Genomic DNA, 27,417 nt, shown 5'->3' on the forward strand with positions numbered 1-27,417 from the left:
GGGCCGCTCCGCGCGCCCGGGTCGCCACCCTCCAGGCGCCCCGACCCCGCCGCCGGCACGTTCTCGGGGCGCCCCCTCCCCCTCCCCCGGGCAATGTCCCTCGGTTCTCTCTACTTGGGTCTGAGCCGGCGTCGGCGCCCAGGGCCCCAGGGCCCTCCTGTCTCGGGGCTGCTGGGGGTGGCCGGGGGCGGAGGGCTGAGGCTCGGGGCTCTCTCGCCCCCACCCCACGCGCCGCCCTTATTTTATGATCATTGTGAGCGTGCTGTCGCCGCTCAGCCCCGCCGCCGCGCCGCAGCCGCCTGGCGCGCCCCGCGCTGCCTCGCGCTGCTGCAGCATCGGAAAGGCAACCAGGTCAAACTTTGCAGAAACTCGGCCCCTGCGCCGGCCTGGCCCCCGCGTCCGCCCGCAGCCGCCGGCCCGAGCGCAGCCGGCACACAGGGACCGCCGCCCGCTCGCCCGCCCCGCGGGGATGCAGGTCCGCAGGCGGCGGCGGGCGGGCGGGCGCCGCCTCCTCCTCCTCCCCGCCCGCCCGGCTCTCCACCCGCGCTCCCGCACACAGCGCGCCCTCCTCCTGGTAATCCCTCTCTCCCAGTCTTCCCCCCTTCTCCCGCTTTGCAGCTGCTGGGGGAGCTGAGTCTCTCCTTGCAAAAACGACATTTCCTTTTTGTCTATCCTCGGGAATTCTGGGTAGTGTAGTTCCACGTCTGTCTTGGGTCCAGGGGGCTGCTCCCCGTGCCCTTTGACCTCTACAGACCAGAGACTTTCCCAGACTCAGGGCAATTGGAAAAGGGCTAAATGGCCTTGGAGATCCAGGCCGCGGGGGGGTTAGTGGCTGCGTGGAAACTGCGAGACTCTGTGAGGCTCCAGGGCTAGAAGGTTAGGATTGAGGGGGGGCAGAAGTTGCTTCCAATTCTTCCCTCCAGTGCTGGACCCCTAGCATCCTGAAAGGTGGGGCCCCAGCTGGGTGAGAAGTACTACACAAGACTCATCAATCCACCAACCACCAGCCACCTTGGGTAAGGAGGCCTGTAAGATGTGTACTTCACATAGGAGTGGAGATTAGGAACCTGCCCAAGGCCTCACTATCCCCACTCAGATGGGCCCCAGGGATCTGAGTGCAGGGTTCAAAAGAGGACTGTTCCTGAACAGCACTGGGAAAGCAATGAGTCTTTCCAAGAGACCACATGCCAGCAGCCCCTCCTCTATCTTTCAACCCCTGCCCCCCAGGGAAAGGCCAAATGATTTGTGACATCAGAAAACCTTGCTGCTAAGTTAAAGCCACACACCCACCTCCACTACACCCCATGACTCTGACTTCCACAGATGTTCATAGCAGGGTGCAGGACAGGTGGTTCCTGCCAGACCCAGAGCATGTCAGGGTTCTGGTCATTTGGGGGACTTTCGAAGGAGGGCCAGACAAACTCATCTATCTCCCTGCAGCACCAGCTGAGTCACACAGCAGGAAGTAACTAGTTAAAGTTGCTGCTGGCTTTCCCCGAGCCACACCCTCACCTTAACCATTGCCATTGGCCTGTGTCCCTGGTCTAGTGAAGGGGTCATTCTTCTCCAGTTCGGTGAGTTGGTGGTTTATTCCTAGTCCTTATTCCTAGACTCAGACCAAAATTGGCAGGTAGCTGAGCCAGTGCCATGGGGTTGCCCTCATGGACTGTCTGACCACATGGCAGAACCCCAGCCAACACACAGGTTCCCTAGGGCCCCGGCATGAACTTTCATTTCTGGGAAGAAATCTTCCCTGGCCTCTTAACCCACAGTGACCTCCCTCACCATGAACTTGGGGCTCCCACGAAACATTCCCCACCTCTGAGACTCCCCACGCTTTCAACACCTTCTACCCATATGATCATCATTATTGAATTCTGTTCATATGTAAGGAAGATATTAACTTTCAGGACATGCATCTCATCTCCCATCACCCAACACCCCAAGTGCCTGGAACAGCAGACTCCACTGGCCCAGCTGTTCCTCCAGGGCAGGGATGCTGTCCTGGCCGAAAGTTCAAGGGGGCTCCGGCCATTTTGGTCATGTCCCCTTGTGGAAAGACAGAGGCCACTGGTCTCGATTGCATAGTTAAACAGTAAGGTCCTGGAAGTGATTTCCTGGAGATGAGGTCCCCTAGAAGCCCGTTGGAAGTGATATTACTTCCCTGGGCCCTGGGTATGGCAATAATAAGCACCCACTGTGTGTCAGGCCCTGCAAGAGCCAGTATTGTCTCCTTCATCCTTCACCTTGATCCTGGGTGGGATCCTGGTGGGCTCTACAGACAGGGAAAACCCAGGGACTTTTAAGTGTGGATCCCAGCGCACACATGGCCACCTCCAAAGTCCACACTCACTCCATGGGGCATGCTGCCCTTGCGGTCTGGATCCCAGACCCTCCTGGCTAAGATGGGACTGACCACTAGGGAGCACCCACAGGGTGAGGATTCGCAGAGCAGAAGACCCCTCTCCTCACCTGCTTCCCTTTCATATCACCCCTATGCAGGACCCTGTCTTGGTCTGCAGGATTAGGGTTGACCAGGCTCCGAGGTGGGTGGCAAGAGTCTGAAGACAAGGGCTCAGCTCCTGTATTCCCTGCCCCAGCTCCTGAAGGGCCCATCAGGATGGGATCCTGCCACTTCTCAGGCCCTCGGGTCCTCCTGCCTCCCCACTGTGGGTGTTGGGCACAGACCCAGGGAAGGCTCAGCATACGTAGAAGGCTCATGGCCCAGTCATGCAAGAGTGAAGCACCAGGGTCTGCAGAGCAGAGGAAGGGACATCTGTTGGAGGCTGCAGATACCTCAGGGGCACTTTACACTCCTCCCTGTCCCCTCCCTGCCCCTTCCCTTCGACTTCCCCAGACTCCTTGCCAAGACATTCCTGGGGAAGGGGAAAGGTGCACAGCCCCTGTCCTCCACCTGGAGAGACAGTGAGGTCAACTCCTCAGTATGGCAATTTCGGAGGTCAGAGGAGGAGGAAGTGGCTGTCCTTCCCTGTTCCTCCATTCCTAGTACATTGGCCCAGAGAGGTTGTAGAAACCCAAAGCTACGCAGGAAGTCAGAGGTAGAAGCAACTCCGCCCCCAGCCAGCTGGGTTTTCACAAGCAACCCTGAGCATGCCCAGAGGCCTCCGGTCTGCAGAGGGAGGCTGCAGCGTCTCCCTGCCGAGAGCACTGGGAACTGGAGCTTTGCATGCATCCTCCTTCAGGCCCTCCACAATGGCCCCAGGAGCCAGGCCCTGTCATCATCCCATTCTACAGCTGAGGACATTGAAGGCTGGCCAACAGGGAGGGCAGGATGAACCAGGCAGCTTGGCTCTAGGACCCAGAGGCCAGATGGCTCCTGTGTAATGGGTGCTTTCCAGCAGTTCCCCGGAACTGTAGGGCCCTCATGTTCAGCGGCCGCCAAAGACAGTCCCAGGGCACCTTGTCCCTCATAGACCAACCTGCATTCAGGACCACAGTAGGTCCTCCAAGGGCTCACTGCCTCCAGAGGTGGGGTCATGATATGACCAGAAAGACATTTTAAAAGAGAGAAAAGTCCTTGCTGGGCAGACCCGAGGGAACTGTTAAATGCAGGAATTCTGTTGCCCTGGGAGACAGGGTACTCTCCCCAACTGTTTGGAACCAGCCAGAAAGCCAATGGTGAGGCTTGGAATGTTCACCTGGGAGACAGGTGGGTGGGGCCAGAGGGCTGGGCAGGTGTCCGAAGGGGCTGCAGAGGGGCCAGGAGGGGATCCAGGTGCGGAGCCTATTCTGCATCCCCTGTGGTCCTCCCCTCTGCAGGGAGCAGGCTGGGCCTGGCCAGGTGAACAGGTACGGGATTTCAGAGATGGGGAGTCGGCCAGGCTACCCTACTCTGCAGATGGGCAACTCAGTCTCAGCAAGGTCATCAAGGGAGGGCTCACCACTAGAACCCAGGTCTCCTGGCCCCAGCTCTGTAAAGACACCACCCCACCCCCGAGGGTGGAGGAAAGGTGGAGTGTTGGGGCAAGGGCATGGAACCTGCTGTTTGCACTGGTCGCAAATCTGGAGGCGTGGGCTGGTTCAGCCACCTTCAGAGCCATAGTGTGAGAGGGGCAGGTTGGTCTTGGGGCTTCTAGCTCACTCTCCACTACTGACTGGTCACCTCAGGGCGCCTGGCACTCAGAAGATAAAGAGACCACAGTCAAGGCCAGAAGACGATGGCACTCATATCCCTGCAGGGCAGTGGGATGTTGAGGGGTAACTCCAGGAACGATGAATGGAGTGTGAAGAGGTAAAAATAATAGGTACAGCTCCACATTTGTAATGGTCGTAAGCATTGGTCATCATAAATCAGGAAGCCTGTGAGTGAGCTGTTTGACAAGTGTGTCCCATGTGGAGCTGGTGGAGGGCGGGCGGTGTTCCAGGGGTGGGGGATGAGCTGGCAAGAGAGCCAGTGCTCCTGTGTAGGTTAGAGTATGTGGTGAGCATGTCTATGTGTGTGACCGTCTGTGCATCTGTGTGCGCAAGGATGTAAGTGACAGCTCTGTGTGACTGCGGTGGGAGTGCCCAAGTGTGTGTGCCCGCATGTCTGTGAAGGTGTGGGTGTGTGCAACGTGTGAGTGAGCCTAGGAGCCAGTGTGTGTGCACCGTGTGCGACTTGCCTTGTGTGAGACTGTATAAGAGTACATAGGGTGTGTTCTGGATGTGTGTTTGTGTGTCTGTGGAGACTGTGTCCATGTAGACAGGTGGGTGAGCGCTGGTGTGGGTGTTGGCGAGCACACCTGTGCTGTGGGCGTGAGGATCAGAGCATGTGCATGTGCCAGGGTGCGTGTCTGCATGGGGTGTGTCAGGCGTGAGTGTGGGGCTGAGCCAGTGGGGGCAGACTTCGTCTCTCTGCGTCGGGGGCTCGACTTCCCCACACTGGAGGTTTCTGGGAGCCCCCGACGTTGCAGTCCAGTTCCAGGCGTGTAACGTGCTCCCCTCCTGGTCCCCTGGGACCGCTGCGTCTCCGGTCCCTCGCCAGGCGAGACCAGGCATTCGGAGCCCGCGCCCCTGCGCCGCGCATTCCCAGGCCTCCGACGGGTGCGAAGCCCACGCGCGGGGCGCTGCAGGGACGCCGCGACCTGGAGGCCGCTCGAGCGCAGACCTGGAGCGCGATGCCCGCCGCCGGGGCAGGACGGAGGGGGCGACAGCAGACCGGCGCTGCCGGATCGGATCGGGTGCGGCACTGGGAGTTCTCCAAGGTGCTAAAATAAACCCTGCGAAGGATCAGGTTTCCTGACCAAAATAACCCAGGAGCGGCCTCAGAAATGCGAACTGAGAAAGCGATCAGCGGCGGGGCGCCAGGGCTGGGGAGGTGGCCATGAAAACTGCCTTCCGCAGGACTCCCGGCCCCTGCTCCAGCCCCCCGCCCCTGGCGTCTCCTTCTCTTCTGGGATCATCACCCCAAACGACAGCCCTGTGTTGGCCGGTGGTCTTTGATTGCCAGGTCTGCAGTAGATTAGAGCCGGGCTCTGGAATCAGTCATTCTTGCAATATTTATGGAGTGCCTACTATGTGCCAAACCCTACCTGTCCACCTGGGTGTCACCCAGGAGCAAAGAGACAGTGGTTCCTGCCCCTGGGTGTTGCTGTGTTAGTAGGAGAACACAGACCATGAACACCACTAGCCAAGAATAAATAAGCAGAGTGTGTGGGTTGTTAAATAGTGACACATACTTCAAAAAATAAGTAAATAAAAGGAAAAAACAGCAGGGGGTGGGGGTAGGGTGATGTTTGAATCTGGCTCACTGCTTGCCTGGAAAGAATCGCTTTGCCTCTGAGCTTTGGTCTTTCTGTTGGTGCCCTGGCACAAAGCACCTGTCTGTGAAGTTGCTGTGAGGTCCCACCGGGTGGTGCAGGGACCTGCCCTCCGAATCTCCTGCAGTAAGTATGAAGTGCAAGTTACTGAGGAATATGCTTGTTCTTAATGGTGGGAAAGGGATCTGAGACACTTGGAGGCTGCAATGTCCAGACTGCGCCAGGGCCCACAAAGCTGCCGGGAAACTCTTGCTCTCAGGGAAGAGGTAGTGCTGACAAGTGGTTAGAGCCAGAGAGTTAGGCTGAGGGCTGGATCTGGACCCTGGTAGCAGCTGTGGGCTCTGGCAAGCCTCATGGCCCCCACCCTGACCCTCAGCAGTCCACAGTGCTGGCACAGAAGGCTGTGCAGAGCCCTGGGCTGCACGGCTGTGTAGACAGGTCTCAGGCCGAGTCAGAGCCACCGGCCTGCCCAAGTCCCAGCTCTGGCCTTGGCCTCACAGGTGATGTCACCACTGAGTCTGCTCTTCCTCCTCTGAGATGGGCAGAGGGAGGCCAGACTTCACCTTATTGCCCAGGACTGTCCAAGGTCCCTCTAAGCACTGCACCCGAGGGCTCAGGTCAGCCCAGCAGACCCCATGGGGTGCCCCCAAGTCACTGTTTCACTTGGCACCTGCCACTTTAACCCTTCTTTATATTCTGCTTAATGAACAGGGACATGTGGATAAGAATGGCTGTCCTGGGACAGTTTTGAGTACAGTTGTCACAAAATGGGATCAACCTAAATGTCGAAGGATGGAGGAGTGGCCTATATAGATGGTGTCCACTGTGTGACAGCAGGCTTATCAGGCAGCCTAGGAAAATAAAGGGGTCGTCATGGGGACGTGGTCAGGCTTACATAGGTGGGTGAAACGGGAGCTAAGTTTTTAAAGAATGTTCAACACGATCCTATTTTAAATGTCTATTTGTATATTTGTCTATCTCAATAGACAAATACACCTGTGCTGGATATGCAGCTGTTTCACACTTAGATATAGTTTGTTTAACATATATTCTTTTCTGACTATTAAAATAATGCTTGGTTGGTGTACAGTGTCTCCATAAATGGAAAGGCGACAGTGTCCGGAGTGTTCCACTTGGCCACATGGCCACAGGATGTCCCCGTGTCTGCCCTCTGGGATGTGGCAGTGATGTGGGCTGCCTCGTGCTACACTCCAGACGAGCTGCTTCTACGCTGTGACTACTGTATTCAACACCATTCCAAGACGGCCATCCTGACCCACACACCCCTGTGTGTTAAAGCCATTAAGTGAAACAGTGCATTGGCACACCTGTGGGGTCTGGTGGGCTGAGCTGAGCTCCCTGTTGCGGTGCCCAGATACAGAAAGCGTGAAGGGGCCCATAGATAGTCTGTATTTATTGCATGTACTTCAAAAAGTAGTAACATTTACACAGAAAAAAATCAGGTGATACTGTGGCGTTCGACAGATCACTAATTGTGTCAGGGCCGCGTGTCCGGCCTCTCCCTGGCTGGACGGCAGGAAGAGATCAATGAAAGTATTGAAGGAATGAATGAATGCTTCCCAAGACTCTTGATGGTGGACTGTGAGGAAGTCTATGGACTGAGGAACAGCATTGCTTCTCAGCTGAGAACTTGCCCAGGGTCACCCCAGCTTGCCGAGGACAGCAGCAGTCTCAGGGTCACAGGGGAAGCCAGTACAGCCTCCCCTGTGCTTCCTCTGGGCTGAGTGAGCCTTCACATCACTCCCTCACCAGCCCTCTGAGGGGGAAACCGGCTGGGCAGCGTGGAAGGACCTGCCTATGGTCATTCAGTGGAAGTGGTTTGAACCTGGGGCCGTCCCTCTTTAGAGCCTGTGTCTTAACCACTGCGGGGCTGAAGCTAAATGAGACCCCGTGGCATTCCCAGAACTGCTGGCAGCTGCAGCTAGCCCGAAATGCTGACACAGCCTCTAGGTATTATTAATAGCCCCGGCTGGGCTGGACTTCTTAGCCCCTGCGGAGGCCAGCCCGGGTCATGGGCCCCGCCCAGGGAGGGTAAGGTGGGTGCCCTGTGGAGAGCTGAGCCAACAGATCCCTGTGGCCTGAGAGAGCTGAGTCCAAAGGCCCTGGTTTCCCCAGCCCAGGGACTGCTGAGGAGCTGGACTCCCCCTACTTTTGGTTTCCTGCCTTTATCCCTCCAAGCCTCGGCTTCCTCATCTGTGACATGGGGGTATCACTGGTTAAGTCAGGTCAGTGATAAAGCACAGCCCTCTGAGTGCAGGGTGAGACAGCACACACCAGAGGGCAGGATGGAACGCAGCCTGGGACCTCCCTGCCACCAGAGCCCCCCGATCTGAGTGGAACCCTCTGGAAGAGGAAGAGGAGGAGTGAGACCAGCCTCGACTAGCCCAGCTGGACCCAGCCGGGGTGTTTGCAAGGAACCTCACATGGAGGGCTCCTGGGCTCTGGCTTCATTCACCCATCAGGGATGAGGGCAGGTCCTTCTGAAGGGGGCTCTCAGAGGGGAGAGGAGACTGTGCTTCTGTGTCAAATGGAATCAGTTTCTAACCCACAGAGCCCAAGGCTCACTCTGTGGTAGGGACTGAACTCTGCAAAGACCTGAGAGGTAGGCACTATTATGTCCATGTTACAGGTGGAAAAACCAAGGCTCAGGGACGTGATGTGACTTGGTGGAGGTCTCAGAACTGACAGGTGGCAGAGCCCCTGTGGCCAGTGTTCACTCTACCCCACACACTTCCTGTCCTTGGGAGACTGTGGGATGGGCCTTGGTTTGTGGCAGGCTCCATATCTGGTAGAGAAATCTCAGCCTTCTGCCTCCATCTGGGCTGGGCAGGCAGGTCATCAGTGGCCTCCCCGAGTGATGAGACCAGGATGTCTGCTTCTGATTCTTCCAGGCAGCCCCCATACACAGGTCCAGGTGGCCCTAAGAGGGCTCTTCCCAGAGGTCACCTAGGTAGCCACGGGGAGGCCCAGCTCATATCCCAAATCTTTAGCCAGGACCTCTCGGGATGGCAGTTTCTCGGCCTCGCCCCACATGCCAGCCACGATGGCCTCTGTCCTTCCAGTGCAGAGAGCTTGCCCCTGCCCAGGGCTTCTCGCCTTCTCTTCCTTCCTGGGCCAAGCCCTCTCTGACCCCCAGATCAGACCCAGAGCCCTGGTTCTGTGGCCCTGCACCACCTTTGCACACTTGTGACCGTTTTTGTGTCATTCATGAAAACCCACTGGTGTGAGCTTCCCGGAGGCAGGGACAGAGCTCTGAGCACGGGGCCCGGCTCTCAGTAACTGCGCATTGCCTGCAGCTGCTGTGGCTCTCCTGTCCTTGGCAAAACTCAGAGTACCAGGTACCATTGGCAACCTCCATTGGCAGACCTGTTATCCACCATCCATTACCCCTCCATCTCACGAAATCAGACCTCAGACTGCATTCGGTTGGGTTGCCATCAACCACACCAAATTCACAGATTTAAAAAGAGAGCGAGGGAAGGAAAACCCAGCTGCCGCCTTAATGAAATACTGTCACGGGGGAGGAGCTGGCCTGGCCCCAGGGACCCAGCATGATGCTCTTAGTGATGTCACCAATTCCATCATCTGATGCCCAGAGAGGCCTGTGGCCGGGGCTCCACCTGCAGCCCATGGGACTAGGTCCACGCTGCCCAGGCCAAGGGGACAGGCAGGCCTGGCTCCCAGGGGTCTGGATGGCTCAGAGGAACCTGGTAAATTCAGGGGTTAAACCAGGACCGGACTCTGCCTGGGCCAGAGGCTGAGGCCACAGCTGAGTCCAGGACAGCAGAACTACATTTCCCAGAGTGCCCCAGAGCCCAGGGACAAGCCATTGGCAGATTTAAATAGCCCAGGCCCAGGCAGCCAGGCGGCAGCTGTGGACTCGTCCACCTCCCTGCAGCTCCATTGGCGCTGGCCCGGCATGGGTGGGCTCATTGGCTGTCCAGCTGGCACTGACATCCCCTCGGAGCCTGGTGGCAGCCGGAGGTAAACAGCCACATGCAATCCTCCACTCTATATTTAACAGCCGCTGCGGGGAAGCAGGCAGCGGCAGCCGGGCTGGCCCTTGCCTTTGGGGAGAAGGCCCTCGGAGTGCGAGCCGGGCTGGCACCGGCCTGCTCAGGGTGAGCGAGGTCACCATGCCAGCTTCCCAGAGCCGGGCCCGAGCCCGGGACCGCAGCAATGTCCTCAACAGGGCCGAGTTCCTGTCCCTGAACCAGCCCCCCAAGGGCACCCCAGAGCCCCGGAGCTCGGGCAGGAAGGCCTCGGGGCCCTCGGCGCAGCCCCCACCCGCAGGCGACGGGGCCCGCGAGCGGCGCCAGTCTCAGCAGCTGCCCGAGGAGGACTGCATGCAGCTGAACCCCTCCTTCAAGGGCATCGCCTTCAACTCCCTGCTGGCCATCGACATCTGCATGTCCAAACGGCTGGGGGTATGTGCTGGCCGGGCTGCGTCGTGGGGCAGTGCCCGCTCCATGGTCAAGCTCATTGGCATCACCGGCCACGGCATCCCCTGGATTGGGGGTACCATCCTCTGCCTGGTGAAGAGCAGCACGCTGGCCGGCCAGGAGGTGCTCATGAACCTGCTCCTGGGTGAGTGTGCCCGCCGGCCCCGCCCCGCCCCGCAGGACCAGCAGGGCCTCAGAAGCCAGCTGGACTGAGCTAATGAGTTTAAAGTAGGAAGGGTGCCCCAGAAACGGGCAGGCCTCTGGCTTGGGGAAGTCAGAGCCCGACGCACCGAGGAGGCCCCTCGCAAAGTGAGGGCTGAGAGAAGGCAGAGGTCAGCGGGAAGCTCCAGGGGCCTGTTCTGGACAAAGGGCACCGCTGCCCAGGGGGCAGCTGGGGCTGGGCAGTGACCTCAGGGGCCTGAGGGGTGTCCTGGGCAGCAGGCGTCCTTGTTCGACTCCCTCCACAGCTGGGGTCCTTGTCCTTGACCACACACGGGCAGCACTTGTGATGCCCCCCAGAGCCCCACCCCGGCTGGGTTCAGGGGCCTGTAAGATGCCAGGCTTCTCCCCACAGGGCCTGGGGTCCCTCCCACTCAGAGCCTCCTGGAGTCCTGACCTGCTCCTTCCCAGGAGAGTGGCTGAAGTGGGGGGGCAGGGGCCGCTGGTTATTGGTTTGTGTCTCCGAAGTCTTGGCTGCCACCAGCCCCTCTCGGTTAGTACCATCTGTCCTTGCCTATTGCCTTGTGGGACCCATGTGGAAGACAAGCGCCCCTCTGCCCCCGTGCGACACCTCCAGATGCCCGGGGCACTCAGGGAACCTCGGCCTCCACCTCCAGGCCAGGCCTGTGAGGGTTTTCTCACCCCTTGCCATGTGGCCAGCATTCAGGGGACAGGCGGGGTGGGGGTTCTCGGGCAAAACAACATGGTAACAGGGGTCTTGGTTCCAAAAGGGGTGTGAGTTGGGCCACAGAGAACTTCCATTCCAGAGGGAGTTATGGGGACTGAATCTGGGGCCTGACGCTCAGGGGTGCCATGCGGGGAGGGAGGCAGAAACAACCAGAAACCTGAGGAGGAGCTGGCTGTGTCCACCACTGCCTAAGCCTCTCGTTTTTATCACTAAATCATTATTATTATTGTTTTATTCCAAATAAAAAGTCTCGAGATGCCAAGCACAGTAGCCCACACCTGTAATCCCAGGGGCTCAGGAGGCTGAGTCAGAAGGATTGTGTGTTCAAAGCCACCTCAGCAACTTAGCAAGGTCCGAAGCAACTCATGAGACCCTGTCACTAAATAAAATATAAAAAAGGGCTGGGCATGTGGCTCAGTGGTTAAGCGCCCCTGGGTTCTATCTCTAGTACCCTCCTCAAAAAAGTCCCGTGAGTTTTGTGCCCCCTGTCATTCCCATTTTACAGACTAGGAGACTGAGGTTCCTATAAATAAAGCAGTCTGACCAAGTCTCAGCTTGGGATCTGCACCTGGCCTGCCTGACCTACAGGCCTCTGCTCTCTGCAGGTGGTTTAGGACCTTGGGAGGGAGGGACAGAGTCTGGTAGGCAGAATCTGCTCCCACTCTAGGTTTCTCTGGTGCCCACAAGAGCCATGGAGGGCTGTGGCTTGAGAACACTGTGCTGGAGTTAGGTTGCCTGGTGCCCGAGGTGGGACAGGGACGTGTTCTCCGGGGCCTGTGCTCCAGACCCCATCGGCTCCTGCCTGCCTTCCCCAGGTGGTGACACAGGGGATGGTGCTGAGCTTTGCTGAGTGTTTACTGTATGCCAAGCTGTGCGTGAACCACACGGCACTTTGCACCTGCACCATGACCTCTGAGCATTTAAACAGGAAGAAACTGGGGCTGGGGCTGTGGCTCAGGGGCAGAGCGCTTGCCTAGCACGCGTGAGGCACTGGGTTCAATCCTCAGCACCACATATAAGCAAAATAAAGATATTGTGTCCACCTAGAAGTAAAAAATAAATATTAAAAAATAAGAAGAACCTGAGCCCAGGGTAATGGTGCTGCAGCTAGCCAGGGGCGCAGGCATTATTCTACCTTTACTTTGCCCCATCCTGAGGAGGGTGAGGGAACTTCGGGCAGGTGAGGATCAGGGAAGAAATCAGGGTCTCAGCTGTCCCCAGACAGTAGGTGCTCCGCTAAGGGTTGGCTCCTCACCACAGTGGTGTGCTAGCAGCTGCCCTCTTCACCACCTAAAGTAGCTCCTCTTGAGTCTGTTCCTCACACACGAGCATCGGCTGTTACGAAAGCTCCACCTGAGGCTGGGTTTGCTCGGGGACAGAGTGCTTGCCTAGTGTGCAGGAGGCCCCGGGATCAAGCCCTGGTACTGGAAGAAAAAAATAGAAATTAGGCCTGCCCCAAGTGTTTAAAAATTTGCGACTCACTTGTTGGATTAGGTTTCTGGCTCCTGGCAGCTCTTAGCTGCTATGGGCCCAGGAGTGTGTGCCCCACGGGGCAGAGAACAAGATTGGAGACGCCCCCCTTCTTTTTTTTTTTTTTTTGGTACTGGAAATTGAACTCAGGGGCTGTTGACCACTGAGCCCATCCCCAGCCCTATTTTGTATTTTATTTAGAGACAGGGTCTCTCTGAGTTGCTTAGTGCCTTGCCATTGCTGAGGCTGGCTTGGAACTCGCAACCCTCCTGCCTCTGCCTCCTGAGCAGCTGGGATTACAGGTATGTGCCACCATGCCCAGCCATGCCTCCCTTCTTGAGTGACAATCACTTTTTAAATCTTTAAGGACATCATTTATTGAGCTTCATTGTGTACTACTTGCTGTAAACAGCTAGGATTTTAGATTGCAAAAAGCCTCCTCGATGATCTTCGAGGGCAATGTCAATATGTCCATTTTACAGATGAGTAGACTGGGCTCAGGAGGACCAAGTGACCTGCCCACCCTCACAGCTGTGAGGGATAGGTCCAGGAACCAGATCCAAGGCCTCCGGGCTGCAAGCCACACCTTCCCCTCACCGTGGCCTGAGGCGCAGATGTGTCACCCTTAGGCTCACTCCACTGCTGCCTGAGCTGGTCTGGGAGGAGGTTTTCTGTCTGTGTGTCCAGGTGCCAAGACCATCACAGATGAGGACCTGCCACAGAGCAGCCTCACTGGCCAGGTGGAGCAGGCAGGGTGGGTCTGAGGCCCCAGGAAGCAGCTTGGTGGGAAAACACTGCCTCCAATGCCAACAGTAGGCTCTCGCCCTGCAGCTCTGCCCTGACCCCCAGGAGGACTGTGGACCCCCTTCTCTACCTTGGGAAAGCTGGCTGTCCCCTGAGCAGGAACTGCAGGCACCCATTGCCATTTAGTCTTTGGAGGGGCTGGGGTGACTTCCAATCCTGGCGCTCGGGCGCTGGGGTCAGACGGGGTTTGTCCAAGTCCCTGCTCTGACCCGTACTCTGTGCAAACTTGGTTCCCACTCTGGCTGTGTCTCGGGATCTGTGCAATGAGGGCGCAGGGCGGTGCTGGGGGTTCCAAGGAAGCTGGTTAAGTACAAGGCCAAAGTCATGGTTGCCTGGAGCATGAGGGAGCCCTTGGCCAGCCCTGCCCACCCCCTCTGCCCCAGAGCATGGCCGACTTCTTGGGCAGTCTCTTCCTGGGGCCCAGGAAGGGTGCCAGCTAGGCCAGAGAATCCCTGTCCTTGGCTCTGCACACCTCGCAGCAGTGGTCCCTTGCCCTCCCCCTCCCCCTGTCTCCCTCCCTCCGCAGTGCCCTCTGCCATGGCTCCAACTTGCCAGGCCAGAAGCAATCTTAGCAGCTGGAAAAAGTAGACTCAGGGGCTGGGGCTGGGGCTCAGTGGTGGAGGGCTGGCCTGGCATGTGCAAGGCCCTGGGTTCGATCCTCAGCACCACATGAAAATAAAGATTAAAAAAAAAAGAAAAAGTGACCTCAACCAGACCTGGGTACAAATCCCAGCCTTGCTGTGGGCTCAGGCAAGGACTTCACCTCTTGAAGCCTCAGTTTCCTCATCTGTTAAGTGGGTTGTTGGGAGTCTTCACTGAAGAATCACACAGTGTTTGGCATGTACTAATGCCGGGTGACGCTTGTGTAACTACGATTGTTGTTATCAGCAGCAGCAGCAGTGTTGACACCGTCATTATCAGAAGGCCCAGGCCACCTCCTGCCAGGTCCTCTCCAGGCTTGAAGTGCCAGTAAAATGACCTCATGCTCCTTCTTATCCCTCCCCTGTAGCCCCAGCTTGATGAACCCAAGGGAGTTAGGTGACAGGTAACCAACCCATCCCGGTTCACCAACCTTGTCCTCCTTCCTTATGGGCCTCTTCTGGGGTGGGCAATGCCCTTGTGTCTTGTTGCCTTGATCTGAATCCTTTATTAAAGTGTGTGGGTTTGTTTTTTTTTTTTTGGTCCTGGGGATTGAACACCCAACAGTGCTTAACCACTGAGCCGCATCCCCAGCCCTTTTTATTTTTTTGTTGAAACAGAGTCTCCCTAAATTGCTGAGGCTGGCCTTGAACTCGCAATCCTCCTGCCTCCTGAGCTGCTGGGTTTACAGGTGTGTGCCTCCTGTCAAAATTTTCCTGAATATGAAAACAGTCCATTTGTATAGGTCACTCTTTGTTAGGGTGATACATGTGTGTTGGGGTGGGGTGCAGCTCCATGGTGGAGTACATGCTTTGGCACGCATGAGGACCTGGCTTTGATCTATATGAACATACAAGTTATTTCAATAATTTTTGTGTGCGGCTCAGTGGCATTAAGCTCAGTGCCATGCAACTGTCACCACCGTCCACCTCCAGAACATGTTCATCAATAAAACTAACCCCCATTTGCTCCCTCTCCCCTACACCCAGCGGCCGCCACGAGGTGGCTTTCTGTCCCTATGCATTTGGCTCTAGGGACCTATTGTAGGTGGACCCCATAGTATTTGTCCTCCCAGTAACTGGCTATGTCACGTAATGTCCCCAGGGTTCATCTACGTGATAGCACAGGTCAGAGTTGCCTTCCCTTTTGTGGCTGAAGAGTAGTCTGTGTGATGCTGGATCTCGGCTTGTGCGTGCGTCTGTCGCCCTGTGGCGATTGTGCCCGAGGCTGCCGTGAGTCCTGCTGTCCCTTCATCTCTTCCTGCTGTGAACTCACAGTGGAACTGCTGAATCCAATGGTGATTCTACGCAGCTGTTTGGAGACCCGGGGCCATTTTCCTTGGTGGCAGTCCTGTCTTGTGTTCCAGGGGCTCCAGGTTCCCCACACCCTCGCCAACACTTGATCTAATTTTTCTCACAGAACCCTCCTCTCACTGAGGCTGGGTTGGGGTTCCCTAGGGGAGCCGAGCACCCTCTCGTGATTCACTCTTGCCGCGAGAGGTAATTCAAGCAGCACTGGGGTCAGCCTCATGACGCCCCACCAGGCCTTCCCGAGCACGGTACTTCTTCTGGAGTAGTAGTGCTCTGCGGTGGGGACGCGCCACGGTGATCTGGGGCGTCTTCAAGGAGGTGGAGCAGAGGGAGCTCCATCCAGACCAGACCCAGGAGGATTACATCAGGCGTTTTGCAACACGAAGGCTTGCTCCGTGGCAAAGACTGATAACGTCGGCATCAGTCCCAGGTCGGGCAGACAGTCGCAGGGTGGACAGCCTTGCAGACGTGCTTTCTGTCTAAGGCTGTGGTGGCCTCTCTGCAAGCTGTGGCCCCACTCAGCAGGACCTCTCCTTGCTGTTGGTCACTCTGCTCCTCCCAACCTCTGGCTTCCCTGGGTCCTGCTGCGAGGACTGGCACCAGGGACCCCATTCCCACTCTTCCACAGGGATGGAGCTTGGACAAAGGGAGCTGCCCCTGCCCCCTGTCCCCAGGAAGGAGCTCTGCTGCAGCTGGCCGTTGTCCTTCCTGCTCTTCGGCCAGCTTGGCCTTTGCTCTCAGGGAGACACCTGCTAGGCTGCATGCTCCCATCTAGAATCCTCGTCCCAGCCACCGGTCTGTGCCGTCGCAGGGAACCGGCTCCCCGAGCCTCGTGTACCTTCCCCAGCCATCCTGAAGCACCCACCCCACCCAGGCCCCCTTGGCCGACCCTCCAGCTCTCCCTTCCCCTGCCCACCAGCTCTTGCTCTTGGGGACAACTTAGGTGATAACCCATCCATGAGGCTCCTGTGACGTGTCCCTTACTGAGAGATTCAGGCTGATCCCATGTCAGATTCGCTCCAGCTCCAGGAGGTAAAATCTCCCCTCTCGTCCCCAGCTTTGCTTCTTGTCTCAGTGGGGCTCAGTGTGACCATGGGTCCCCCAGGTCTTTGGCCACCCCTGACCAGGTCCTACATACACAGCCATGGCAGCCACCCTGGATTTGGATGCCATAGAAAGGAACCAGCTCACTGTGCAGAGGTGCGGCCGGGTCTGCACAGTCCATTTCTGAGACTCAGGCCAGCAGCGCTTGGTACTCTGCTGTGGAGGAGGCCGTGCAGGGACGCCACACTGACGATGCCCATGTCCTTGGCACAGTCGCCTTTAGAGCTAGCTTGGCATGCGGAGTCCTCAGGGGAGAGAGTAAACCCCCTGAGGGCACACACTTGCTCAAAGTCACTGAGGCCCGGGAGCAGAAGACAAGCCAGGACCTCCCAGTGCCCTGGCCTCCAGGGGCTCAGCTGACTCAGGAGGCAGGTGCCTGGGCAGGAGAGGCTACATGTGTGCACATGCGCGCGCGCGCACACACACACACACACACACACACACACGCTTCTCACACCAACCAAGCAGAGTCCCAACGCTAAAAACTGGCACATTTCCTGCCTCCCCAATTCCCTTCACCAACCTCTCTGCTCACCCAGTGCTCCCCAGGGCCCGTGTCCTTCTGCAGGGCTGCCCTGATGCTTACAAATAACTCTGTGTGTGTGTGTGTGTGTGTGTGTGTGAGAGAGAGAGACAGAGAGACAGAGAGAGAGAGAGACAGAGAGAGAGAGAGAGAGAGAGAGACAGAGAGAGAGAGAGAGAGACAGAGAGTGTGTTTTAAATGTACCCTTTCAGCCGCTCCTAAGTTCATTGGCATTAAACATGCGCGTCACTGTGTGGCCACTGCCGCCATCCATCTCCAGAACCTTCTCACCTTGCAAAACCGAAGCTCTGTGCCCTGAAATGTCAGCTCTTCACTGCCCCCCAGCCCCTGGCAGCCCCCATGCTACTTGCCACTATGAATTCAAATCCTCTAGGTCCCTCGTGTGAGTGGAATCCTACGGTAGTTGTCCTTTTGCAGAAATAACTTTTAAGAATGTGTGGAAGGATACATATTCATTATAAGAGAGAATTAGTGCATGATTACAAAAAAAAAAAAAAAAAAAAAAAAAACAAAGTCACCCTTAGTCCTCCTGCCCAGTGAAGAGCGAGCGCAGGGGACCTGCTGCAGGCCCCTTCTGGCTCCCCTGCAGGCACACTCACCCCCCCCCAGGCACACTTACCCCCCCCAGGCACACTCACCCCTGCAGGCACACTCACCCTGCAGGCACACTCACCCCTTCAGGCACACTCACCCTGCAGGCACACTCACTCTGCAGGCACACTCACCCTGCAGGCACACCCACCCTGCAGGCACACTCACCCCTGCAGGCACACTCACCCTACAGGCACACTCACTCCTGCAGGCACACTCACCCTGCAGGCACACTCACCCCTGCAGGCACACTCACGGCTGGTGCAGCCCAGGCTCCCCCGCAGGCCCTGCTGTTTTCTGATCTGCTTCTTGCACTCCGCTCACCCGCCGCCCTCCTTCAGTGGTGATGAATGGACATCAGCCACATCCACACTGTGTGCCAAGCGTCCTGTTGTCTAGACGGCCACGGCTGGTCCCGTCTGTCTCCCCCTGAAGGGCACTGGGTCATTTCATGGTTCTCAGTGTCATAAATAATGCTGCCGTGGACATCCCAACCAGGAGTGCCCCTGCACATCCTTAAGGATCTTCCAGGGAGCCAAAGGGGACTGTCCAAGGGACATGTGGTGTGAAGACTTCTGATTCTGAAGCTAAATGCCCTTTAGGAAGCCGAGACCAACTTGCGCTCACCCCAGCCATGCAGGCCTGGATTTGTCTCTAAGAGGCAGGGTTGACCCCCCAGGCCAGAAGCACCAGGACCCCTCCTGGCCAGCAAGGGACATTGGTCCACAGACCTGTCCCCCCACCAGCCAACCAGGAGCCCCCAGAGGCCCTGTCCTGCTCCTGAGGGTCACAGTGGAACGGCCCCCAGCTTCCCTCCCCCTCCCCAGCCCTGATTTCCCAGAGCCCTGCGGCTGAGCAGCTTGTCCCAGCACACCCTCAAGGGGACAGCACGCCAAACCCAAAAGCCACCACACACTGTCCTCCCCCGCAGTGGTCCGCAGTGCCCAGCCATCAGCACACAAGTGGTGCTCTGACTTCCAAGGCCCCAGAGGCACGGCTTGCAAACTCCAGCAGCTCCTCTCTGGGAAAGCTTGGTGGGGAAGGAGGACATGAGGGAGGTTCTCATCCCGCTCTGGGGGCTGGCAGCCCCCGGGACAGCAGGGCCTTGGGAATAGGAGGAGCAAGGCGCTGAGGGTGGAGATGTTGGGTGGACGTCATGAGAGGCCCTGTCGTCCTCTGCTGTGGTCACAGGTGACATCCATTTATTATCCTTGACTCTGTGAGGCCCTCAGAGCAGCCTCTGAGCTGATCCCCAGGTGTCAGTGAGGGAAGGGAGACTCGGAGGGATGCATGTGCCAAGGTCATGCAAAAAATTTGCAAGTAGTGACTCTGACACTGATCTTTGATTCTGAAGCCCAAGTGCACAGCCACCACCCTGGTTGATCACAAAAACGGAGGCCCAGAGAGGTTAAGTGACTTGCCGGAATCACACAGGAAGAGTGGTTAAGTGACTGCCAGCCTTCCTGACCTTCACCCTGAGCCTCCCACCAGGTGGACCTTTTCTACTACGGGGGTCTCTTTGCTCCCTCTAAGCCAAGGACAGGGTGTAAGTCAGCAAACCTTTCTGTGTGGAATTTGCACAATCTTTGGAGGTAGCGTCATTTGCTTCTATTTCTGGGCGCCAGATTATACTCTGAGGGTGTTGGCATCTCCGCAGTCTCACTGTGGGCTGGCCACATGGGAGGAGGGGAGAGGCCACGCGGGAGGAGGGGAGAGGCCCTGCAGGGGGAGCTGGATGGAGCACGGCGGGGGATGGGGTGGGAGGCCAGGGAGGCTGTGGGCTCTGGAGGAAAGCCATCCTGTCCAGTGGACACCGCTTCTATTTACAACCCTCAAAACCGGGTGGGAAAGGTCACTGCCCGCCAGCCCCGAAATAACATCACTCTCTGGGTAAGCACTTGGGAGCTGCCCACCTCCCCCTCGGCTGCAGGGCCCTGCCAGACTGGCCCACCAGCCCTGGGCCTGGCATATGCCTGGACCCCCCAAAACAGTGATGGCCAAGAACTGGGGGTCAGGTGAGTGACGGAACCAGGCCCAGGATGGGCTGGGCCAACTGGATGGTGGGCTGGGCCTGAAAACCCTCAGAGATGCCTCCTGCCAGATGAATCAGCAGCTTCCCAAAGGCCCAGACATGGGATTTCTCAAACCAGGGGACACGGGCAACCTCTGAGGTGTCCCCAGCAGGCAAAGGAGGGTCAGAAGCAGATACCATTTTCCTCTGCTTCATGTTCTGGGTATTTTGGGGGGGAGGTACTAGAGATTGAACAGGGGTGCTCCACCACTGAACCACATCCCCAGCCTTTTTGTTTTTTTATTTGGAGACAGGTGACCGTCCCTCCTGAACCCAGCAGCTCTCCACGGGGCACCTCTGCTGGGGAGGCGGGCTTTACACTGGGCAGTTCCAGTCCTGGTTTTCACCTGATCCACCTGGTCACCAACAGGGCAGATGCCCAGATCTTCTAGTGACTGGTGGCATCGACTTTGGGCCTGATTCTAGTCTGGTGCACATTAACTGCCCCCAGAGTCTCAGCACCTAGACCCTGGCCATTCCCTGGCACCAAAACCTGGGAGGCCCTTGCCTCATCACTGTGGCCCCATCACTTGACCTGCTGGGACCTCAGGGAAGACAACTCTTTCATCCATGCACCTGCCTCAGGCCCCCCAGGCCCCAGGGCAGGCCAGACCTGGCCTTAGGAAGGACATATGAGGTCCCCACACAGGTTTGCCACCTGCTTCCTGTTCACCATTAGCTCGTTTTGTCCCATGATGGCCTATGTCCGTGGGAAGACGGAGGGCCTGGTTCTTAGTAGGAGACAGGACTCAAAACTCACCTGTGGCTCATCTAACCCCCTCCCCATGTCACTTCACTGTCATTCCCCTAGTGGGGGAGACTGTCCCCCAGGTCATTCTTGGGGTCTTGCAGGTGAGGGAGGGCCTCACAGGGCTGCAGAGGTCCTCCTGGCCTGGCCTTCCCTGCTGTCCCACTAGGCTGAGGTCACCCAGTGGGCCAGGGGTCATTTGCAGCTGCCTCCCTCCGGCTTCCCCTTGCTGGAAATCTGGCTGTCCCTAGTCCTTCTCTCCTCTAGGACTGGGACCGCCCCCAGACTCCAGATGGCTCCAAATCCTGGCCTGGGTCAGCAGCACCTGGGCTGGCTAGCCACAATTCAAACCCCAAGCTGAGGCTGGACTTTGAGCAGCAGCCCTGCCAGGGGACAGTGGAAGGCTGAGGAGTCCCCGGTGACCAAGGGGCAGTGTGGACAGCCAGGGCCTCACACTTTTAGCGGTGGGTGGAAGTGGGGACATTGGCATGGCAAAACTTTCAAAAGCCGGGCTTGGAGCTGCATGTGAGCATGCTGATGCTTTCACCACATCTACACTCCACACAAGGGGAGGAGGGTCTGGACAGGGCTCCTCTGAGTGGCAGGATCCCAGGGGCCTTCAGCTCTAACTGTGGAAGTGTCCACTGTGACCAGCAGCCACTGTCTCTTCTCATTTCTTTGGGCAGCTGCTGAGACCCAGCAGCTCTGACGCATGGCACTGTGTTCCAGGAAGGCTCCAGCCAGGCCACCTTGACCTGGAGTCACAATCCCCGACCTGAGCTGCCTTTGGGCGAGGGGTGGGGGGAGGCCTTGAGAGGAAACACTCGGCCTGGTTTGCTGGGGAGGAGGTGACCACCATCTCCATCTCACAGGTGAGGGAATTAGGTGACCCAAATAGGGACACACAGCACTGCACCTGCTTCTGGGGTTGTCTTCCCTGTCCCCAAAGAAGGGCTTACAGGTGCTGTGACCCCATGGGTTCTCCTAGGTCACTGATGCCAGGGAAACATAAGGGCTAGAGGTGTAGGTTCCCCCGGTGACTCTGCAGCTGCCCCGGAGGTGTGTCCTGGCCTGCCAATGCCACCTGCAACCACAGAGGGCCTTTGTGAGGGTGGGAACTGTTTGCCCAAAGCCCTCATGGTGGCTGTCCATGCCACTGTGACCAGCTGGGTGAAACTGCCGCCCAGGCACGGGCCTTCATCTAACCACACAGAGAGGCAGAGCAGCCCCACACAGGAGGGTGGCAGCAGAGACATGATGGAGACCCGGGCCTTTCCAATGCTTCCAAAATGGGGGATGAGCCCACCCTCTGGCTAAGAGTCTCAGGCCAGTGAGTCACCCAGCATTTGGTGACTGCTGCTCTATTAGGTCAGGGGACAAACCTGAGAACAATCAGACATGGCCCCAGCCTTCATGAGCCAATGGTGCAGGGGGAGGTGTGGCAGAGGCACCAGCCACTCACCACTGCGGGGTCCTTGGTGACACAGGGCATGGAGTGTGCACACTTCAGGGCCTGTCCCCCCTGCGAGGCCAGCACAGGCCTCCTGAGGTGGTGACATTGAGGCTGAGGCCAGAAGTATGCTGGTGAGTCAGGGGGTTGGAAAGGGGCAGAACATTCCAGAGAGGAGGAGCAACAAGTATGAATGCTCCACACTGCCAGGCCCCGCCTCACCCACTGCAGAGTGGGGACGGCTGCCATAGTGGAGAGCAGTTTGGGTGTCTCGAAAAGCCACAGAGTCACCCTGTCACCCAACTGTCCCAGTCCTAAATGCACACCCCAAGGAACGGAGAACAGAGACCCCCCCCACACAGGTGCTCGCGCACAGAGTCCACGGGAGCACTGTCCACAGCGGCCAAGTGGAAACAAACCAGTGTCCAATGCCAGGTGACAATCGGTGGCATAGCCACCCGGTGGATCACCGTTCAGCCACACAGAGGATGACGTGCCCATGTGAGCTACCACGTGGGTGGGTGAACCCAGGAAACGTCACGGTGGGGGGAGCCAAGCACAGCAGCCCCCTGTGGGAGGAGTCCAGGAGAGGCTCCTCCTGGACTGAGAGCCGGCGGCAGGCGGGGCTGGGGGCGGGGTCGGGGCTGGGCTGGGCGGAGCCGAAAGGGGCTGGGCTGGAGGCGGGGCTGGGCTGGAGGCGGGGCTGGGCTGGAGGCGGGGCGGGGCTGGAGGCGGGGCGGGGCTGGAGGCGGGGCTGGGCCTGACGCCTTTGGACCTCCTTAGGGCCTCTGTTTTAAGGGTTTCCTGCTGGGGCAACCGGAGGTTCTGGAAGTAGCTGGCTGGTCTGGTGGCAGACTTTGTGAACACACAAAATGTCACTGAACTGTGCTCTCTAGCGTGGTTAATGGCACAAGACCTGAGTGTCCCTTTAACTTTTTAAAAATGAGGGTAGCCGTGCCACGCTGTCAGAGCTGGGGAAAGCTTTGGAGAGGTCCTTTCAGGGCCCGCATCTCTGCACGGGAGCCCTCCAGGCCCGTGGCTGCTCACCAGCTGCCCACACTTCTGTCCTCTGACACCTTTGCTGAAGGCCTCAAGAGCAAAATGGGCCCCCGCCCTCAGGGTGCTAGTGAGTGGTAGTGGTGGGTGGGGGAGAGAAGAGAAAGGAAAAAATTAGAAAATGCAAAGTAGTCAGGTGGTGAGAAATGCTGTAAGGAAAATGAAGCAGGGCAGGGGGTTGTGATGGGGGCTTCTGCAGGCAGACATAGAAGGAAACAGATGTCAGAAAGAAGAACACTGCAGGTGGTGGGGCAGTGAGTGCAAAGGTCCTAGGCAGGAACCTGCCTGGAAGTCAGTGTGGCTGAGGGAGGTGATCAAAGGGGAGGTGAGGCTGGATGGGCTGGGAGCCGGAGCTTGGCCCAGTTGGTGGCACCGACTACCCAGGGCCTCCTTCTCTCACCCACAGCTCTGCTCCTGGACATCATGACAGTGGCCGGGGTGCAGAAGCTCATCAAGCGGCGCGGCCCATTTGATACGAGCCCCAGCCTGCTGGACTACCTCACCATGGACATCTACGCCTTCCCCGCCGGGCACGCCAGCCGTGCCGCCATGGTGTCCAAGTTCTTCCTCAGCCACCTGGTGCTGGCAGTGCCCCTGCGAGTCCTGCTGGTGCTCTGGGCCTTCTGTGTGGGCCTGTCCCGTGTGATGATTGGACGCCACCACATCACGGATGTCCTCTCGGGCTTCGTCATCGGCTACTTCCAGTTCCGCCTGGTGGAGCTGGTCTGGATGTCCTCCAACACCTGCCAGATGCTCATCTCTGTCTGGTGACCCACCTGCTTGCCAGCCTGCCCGCGGCCTGGGGCGTGGGGTGGCCGGGAGAGTGGCAGGAGGCAGGGTGGGTATGCAGGGAAGCAGGTGGCCCCGGTCACGGCTGCCTCGCCTCCACGTCCCCTCCTGGTTGGAGCTAGCAGTCTCAGGCTGGCCCCGTGACTGGCATGTTCTCAGTGCCATGCCTCTGGCCCCTTTTCCTGGACTCAGATGCCCTCTCCAGGCGGCCGGGGCCTGCCTGTGCGGTGGCCCTGCTTGGCCGCCACTCGGGGGACACAGGTGGGAACAGTCACGGCAGCAGGACGGGCACGGTCTCGTCCTCTCACCGTCATGACTGTTGAGGGCTGGGCAGTGCCCACCACGCCACAGCACGATGCCCAGCGACTTCCCCCAAGCCCCGCAGTGCAGGTGGCATTGCCATTAACGGTCATCGATAGCTTCGGGCAGCACTTTCCCGAGGGTGCCCGCAGGATGCCCACCGCCGGCGCTCCAGGGGAAGAGGGTGTTGTGGTCCAATACCTTTGGGAAGTGCTGCGCGCTCCGCCTGTAGGGCTCCGGGAGTCCTGCTCAACCTTGTGAAGCCATGTTTCCTGAACTTACTGGACCACAGGACCCTTTTCCTGAGGGACAGCTATTGACCCCAGGAACGGCACTGCCCGAGAGCCAGAGGGCCTGAGGTGTGAGCTGGCCTCCCCGAGGCCCAGACCCAGAGCCTGGGGAGACCTGGAGCCCGCGCCCTCAGAGAGCCCGGTCCTGGCCCAGGGGCATCCGTGTGGCTTTGGCCCCCAGGGGCCGGACTCTGTGAGACCTAATAGGTCGTTTCCTGTCAGCCGTTGGGATGTGCATTCACGTAACAATATAGATGACCTGCAAACGGACACTTGTAGTGTGGTCTCTACCTCATGGAAAGCCATAGCCCCAGACAGTGGCCTTCCCAGGAGGAGTGCCACAGCAGGGGGAGCTAGGCAGGGCCACCGTACTGCTGGTCAGGGGTGACAGGCCAGGCTGGCCTGACCCTGGGCTTTTCCAGGCCGGTTGGCCCCCTCCCTGTCACTGTCTGGCGGTCATCAGCCCATTTAACATCCCTCAGCCCCTGACCACTCTGCCTGGGGCCGGGACAGTGAACCTGTGCTGGCTGTCCCCCGGGAGCCAGAGGCCCCTGCTCCAGCCTCAGGCCCTCCCAGCTCCTTCCTCACTCATGACAGACCAGGTCCTGTTCCCCAGGAGGTGGACCAGCCACCAGGCAAACAGCCCGGCCCAAGGAGCAGCAATGAGTATGTGCAGGGTGGGAGGACCTGGCCACAGGGCATCAGGGCAGGGGTCCCTGGAAGAGGAAGCCAAGGCCAGGATGCGGGGAGCAGGGGGCAGCAGAAGAAGAGCAGTGTGCTCCAGCAGAGGAGGAGGCCAGGAGGTCTGTCGCGGGTCAGCAGGAAGCCAGAGTGCAGGGTCGGGTGAGGAGGGCTCTGAAAGTCATGGTGGGCCGTGGACCAGGACCCTCTGATATGGGGTGACCAGCAGGCCCAGCTCACAGATGAGAAAGCTGAGACCAGGAGGCAGGGCCCTGGCCTGCCGTGGTTGCCCCTGTGGCCTGTCCCCTGGCTTCTGCAGGAGGCCACCTTCCTCGTGCTCCGTGGCTCCCCCTCCGTCACGTGACCTCATCCTAACTTCCATCATGATCACATCTGCAAAGACCCTGTTTCCAGAGAAGGATGTGCTCCTGGGCCAGGCCAGACATCAACACCTCCTTCTAGGGGGACACAACCAACCCATTATGTGCAGGATCCTTCAGGGGACCTTCCTCTGCCAGCTAGCCCCTCTGGGACTCCACAGGGGTCAACCCACTGCCCTCTGAGGAGGGGCCAGCTGCTGCACAGGAGCCCCAGGGGTGAAGGCAGGTGTCCAGGCTCAATGCCCTGCCCAGGCCCTGTGGCAGGTCCGCCACCATCCTCCTGCAGCAGGTGTCCTCTGTCCTCCAGGGTGGTGGCTGACAGGCCCCAAGACCCCCACCCACCCTCCCAAAGCCCCTGCTTCTCTGTGGAGCCTCCTGTGGGCTCACCCCTGCTGGGGTCAGGGGCCTGCTTTGCACTGAAGGAGCTCCGGAGAGCTGGACCCAGCAGGGCCACCACGGTCAAACCCCACATGCTGAATGCTGGCTGGTCCTGGGGTCCTCAAAATGCCTCCTGTGCTCCCCACAGCTGCTCAGGTGCCCGCGGGATGCTGAGCAGAGGGGTGAGGGTGTCTTCCTTCCCTCTTACCCCACCCTCGGAATCTGTCCCCCGCAATGAATTTGGCTCCAGGTTTGGGCTGGGGACAGGCTTCTGCCATCAGGGGCCCACGTCCCCAGGAGGGACACGGGTCCCCAGAGCTTCTGTACCTGCAGGAGTGGACAGGGGGTCTTGGGGTCTCTGGGATGTGGAGGGGTTTGTAAAGAATGGAGGCTCCCAGTAAATACTTGAAGGCTCTGTGGGGCCCCAAGCATTAAGGGGGCCAAGTAGTCCCCAAAAGACAGGGCCATGTCCTGTGGGGTGGCGGCAGCAGCTGGTGCTGGCCAGGTGCTAACGCAGCCTCGCAGGGCCCTGGTTCCCGAGTGCCAAGGGAAGAGTGCTGCGGTCACGGCGGGGGGCGGGGGTGCAGGTGGGGTGCCCCGCGTGGGAGCCTGCCGCAGGGGCTGGGTCAGCCGGGTTCTGGGCACTGAAGCCCTGGAGGCGTGAAAGGAGCCAGCGCTGGAGGCTGACAAGGGCGTGGACTTCGCTGAGCTGCGACTGGCCCTAGCTGGGGTCAGCCCCAGACCCTGACTCTCTTCAGAACACCAGCTGCGCTGCCCCTCTCCACCGGGACCTGGGAGGGTGGAGCAGGAGGTGCCTGGCACCCTGGACGGAGCCCTGTGGGAGCCTGGAGGGGGGGGGAAGGGGGGAGGGGACAGGAGGGGAGAGAGGGGAGAGAGGATGGGGGAGGGAGAAGAGCAGGGAGGGGAGGGAGGGGAGGGGACAGGAGGAGGCCTTGACACCTCCAGGACACCTTCAGGAGCAGCTCTGTTCCTGGAGAGAGCCTGGGCGGGGAGGTGGGCGTTGGAGGTGGGCAGGGTGACAGCTGCAGGCGCTGTCAGCCTGTGCTGTGGTGACTGAAGGCAGCAACTGCTCTGTGGTGACGGTGACGGTGAAGGGCAGGCCCATTCCCACACCTGCCTGGGCTGGATCAGATGGGCTTTGTGGATGGCCGTGAGGGAGCCCGCGGGTCTCTCTGGCTGGCCTCCTGTCGTTACCAGGGGCCGGCTCCTGGATGCGGTCCCCTCCACGCTTCTCAGAGTTCCTGTGGAGTTGCTATAGCTTCTTTCTTCACCACTCAGATCCCAGACCTCTCATTCCCAGCCTCCCAGAATTTAGCCCCTTCAGAATTGACATCCACTGCTCTGCCAGGATATCAGGGGAGGGGGGCTTCCGGGGGGGCTTCCGGGGACCTGGCGTGTGCCGTGTCCTTCACGGGCATCATCGTCTCGCATCAGCATGATAACATGAATCCCTGTCTTACAGATGAAGAAACTGAGGCTCAGAGAGCCAAAGTCATTTCCCTAAGGTTGTCCAGCTAGGATGTGCTGGTCCTGACTGGAGACCAGGCCCGGACAGCCCTCAGACAGAGAAGCCCTTTTGAAAAGAGAAATTCAGGGCATCCACTGTCTGAGTCTGATTTGTGTTGCTTTAACAAAATACCTAAGGCTGAGTGCTTTGTAAAG

General features: G+C 58.7%; 1 protein-coding gene and 1 long non-coding RNA gene across 2 annotated transcripts; one reads left to right on the forward strand and one right to left on the reverse strand.

Moving 5' to 3' along the window:
* Positions 1–9,655: 9,655 nt before the first annotated feature.
* Positions 9,656–24,565, forward strand: Plpp7 (phospholipid phosphatase 7 (inactive)). Its single transcript, XM_027945560.2, has 2 exons — positions 9,656–10,367; positions 23,323–24,565. Exons 1-2 carry the CDS (start codon positions 9,917–9,919, stop codon positions 23,685–23,687), a joined length of 816 nt encoding a protein of 271 aa, XP_027801361.2. The 5' UTR covers positions 9,656–9,916; the 3' UTR covers positions 23,688–24,565.
* On the reverse strand, positions 12,242–14,208 carry LOC114100770 (uncharacterized). Its single transcript, XR_003584138.2, has 3 exons — positions 14,120–14,208; positions 13,474–13,685; positions 12,242–12,553 (listed from the first exon to the last, which is right to left on the reverse strand). It is a non-coding gene; the product is annotated as an uncharacterized lncRNA (long non-coding RNA).
* Positions 24,566–27,417: the final 2,852 nt, after the last annotated feature.

Source organism: Marmota flaviventris, chromosome 13 (assembly GCF_047511675.1).
Source record: "Marmota flaviventris isolate mMarFla1 chromosome 13, mMarFla1.hap1, whole genome shotgun sequence".
Taxonomy (NCBI): domain Eukaryota; kingdom Metazoa; phylum Chordata; class Mammalia; order Rodentia; family Sciuridae; genus Marmota; species Marmota flaviventris.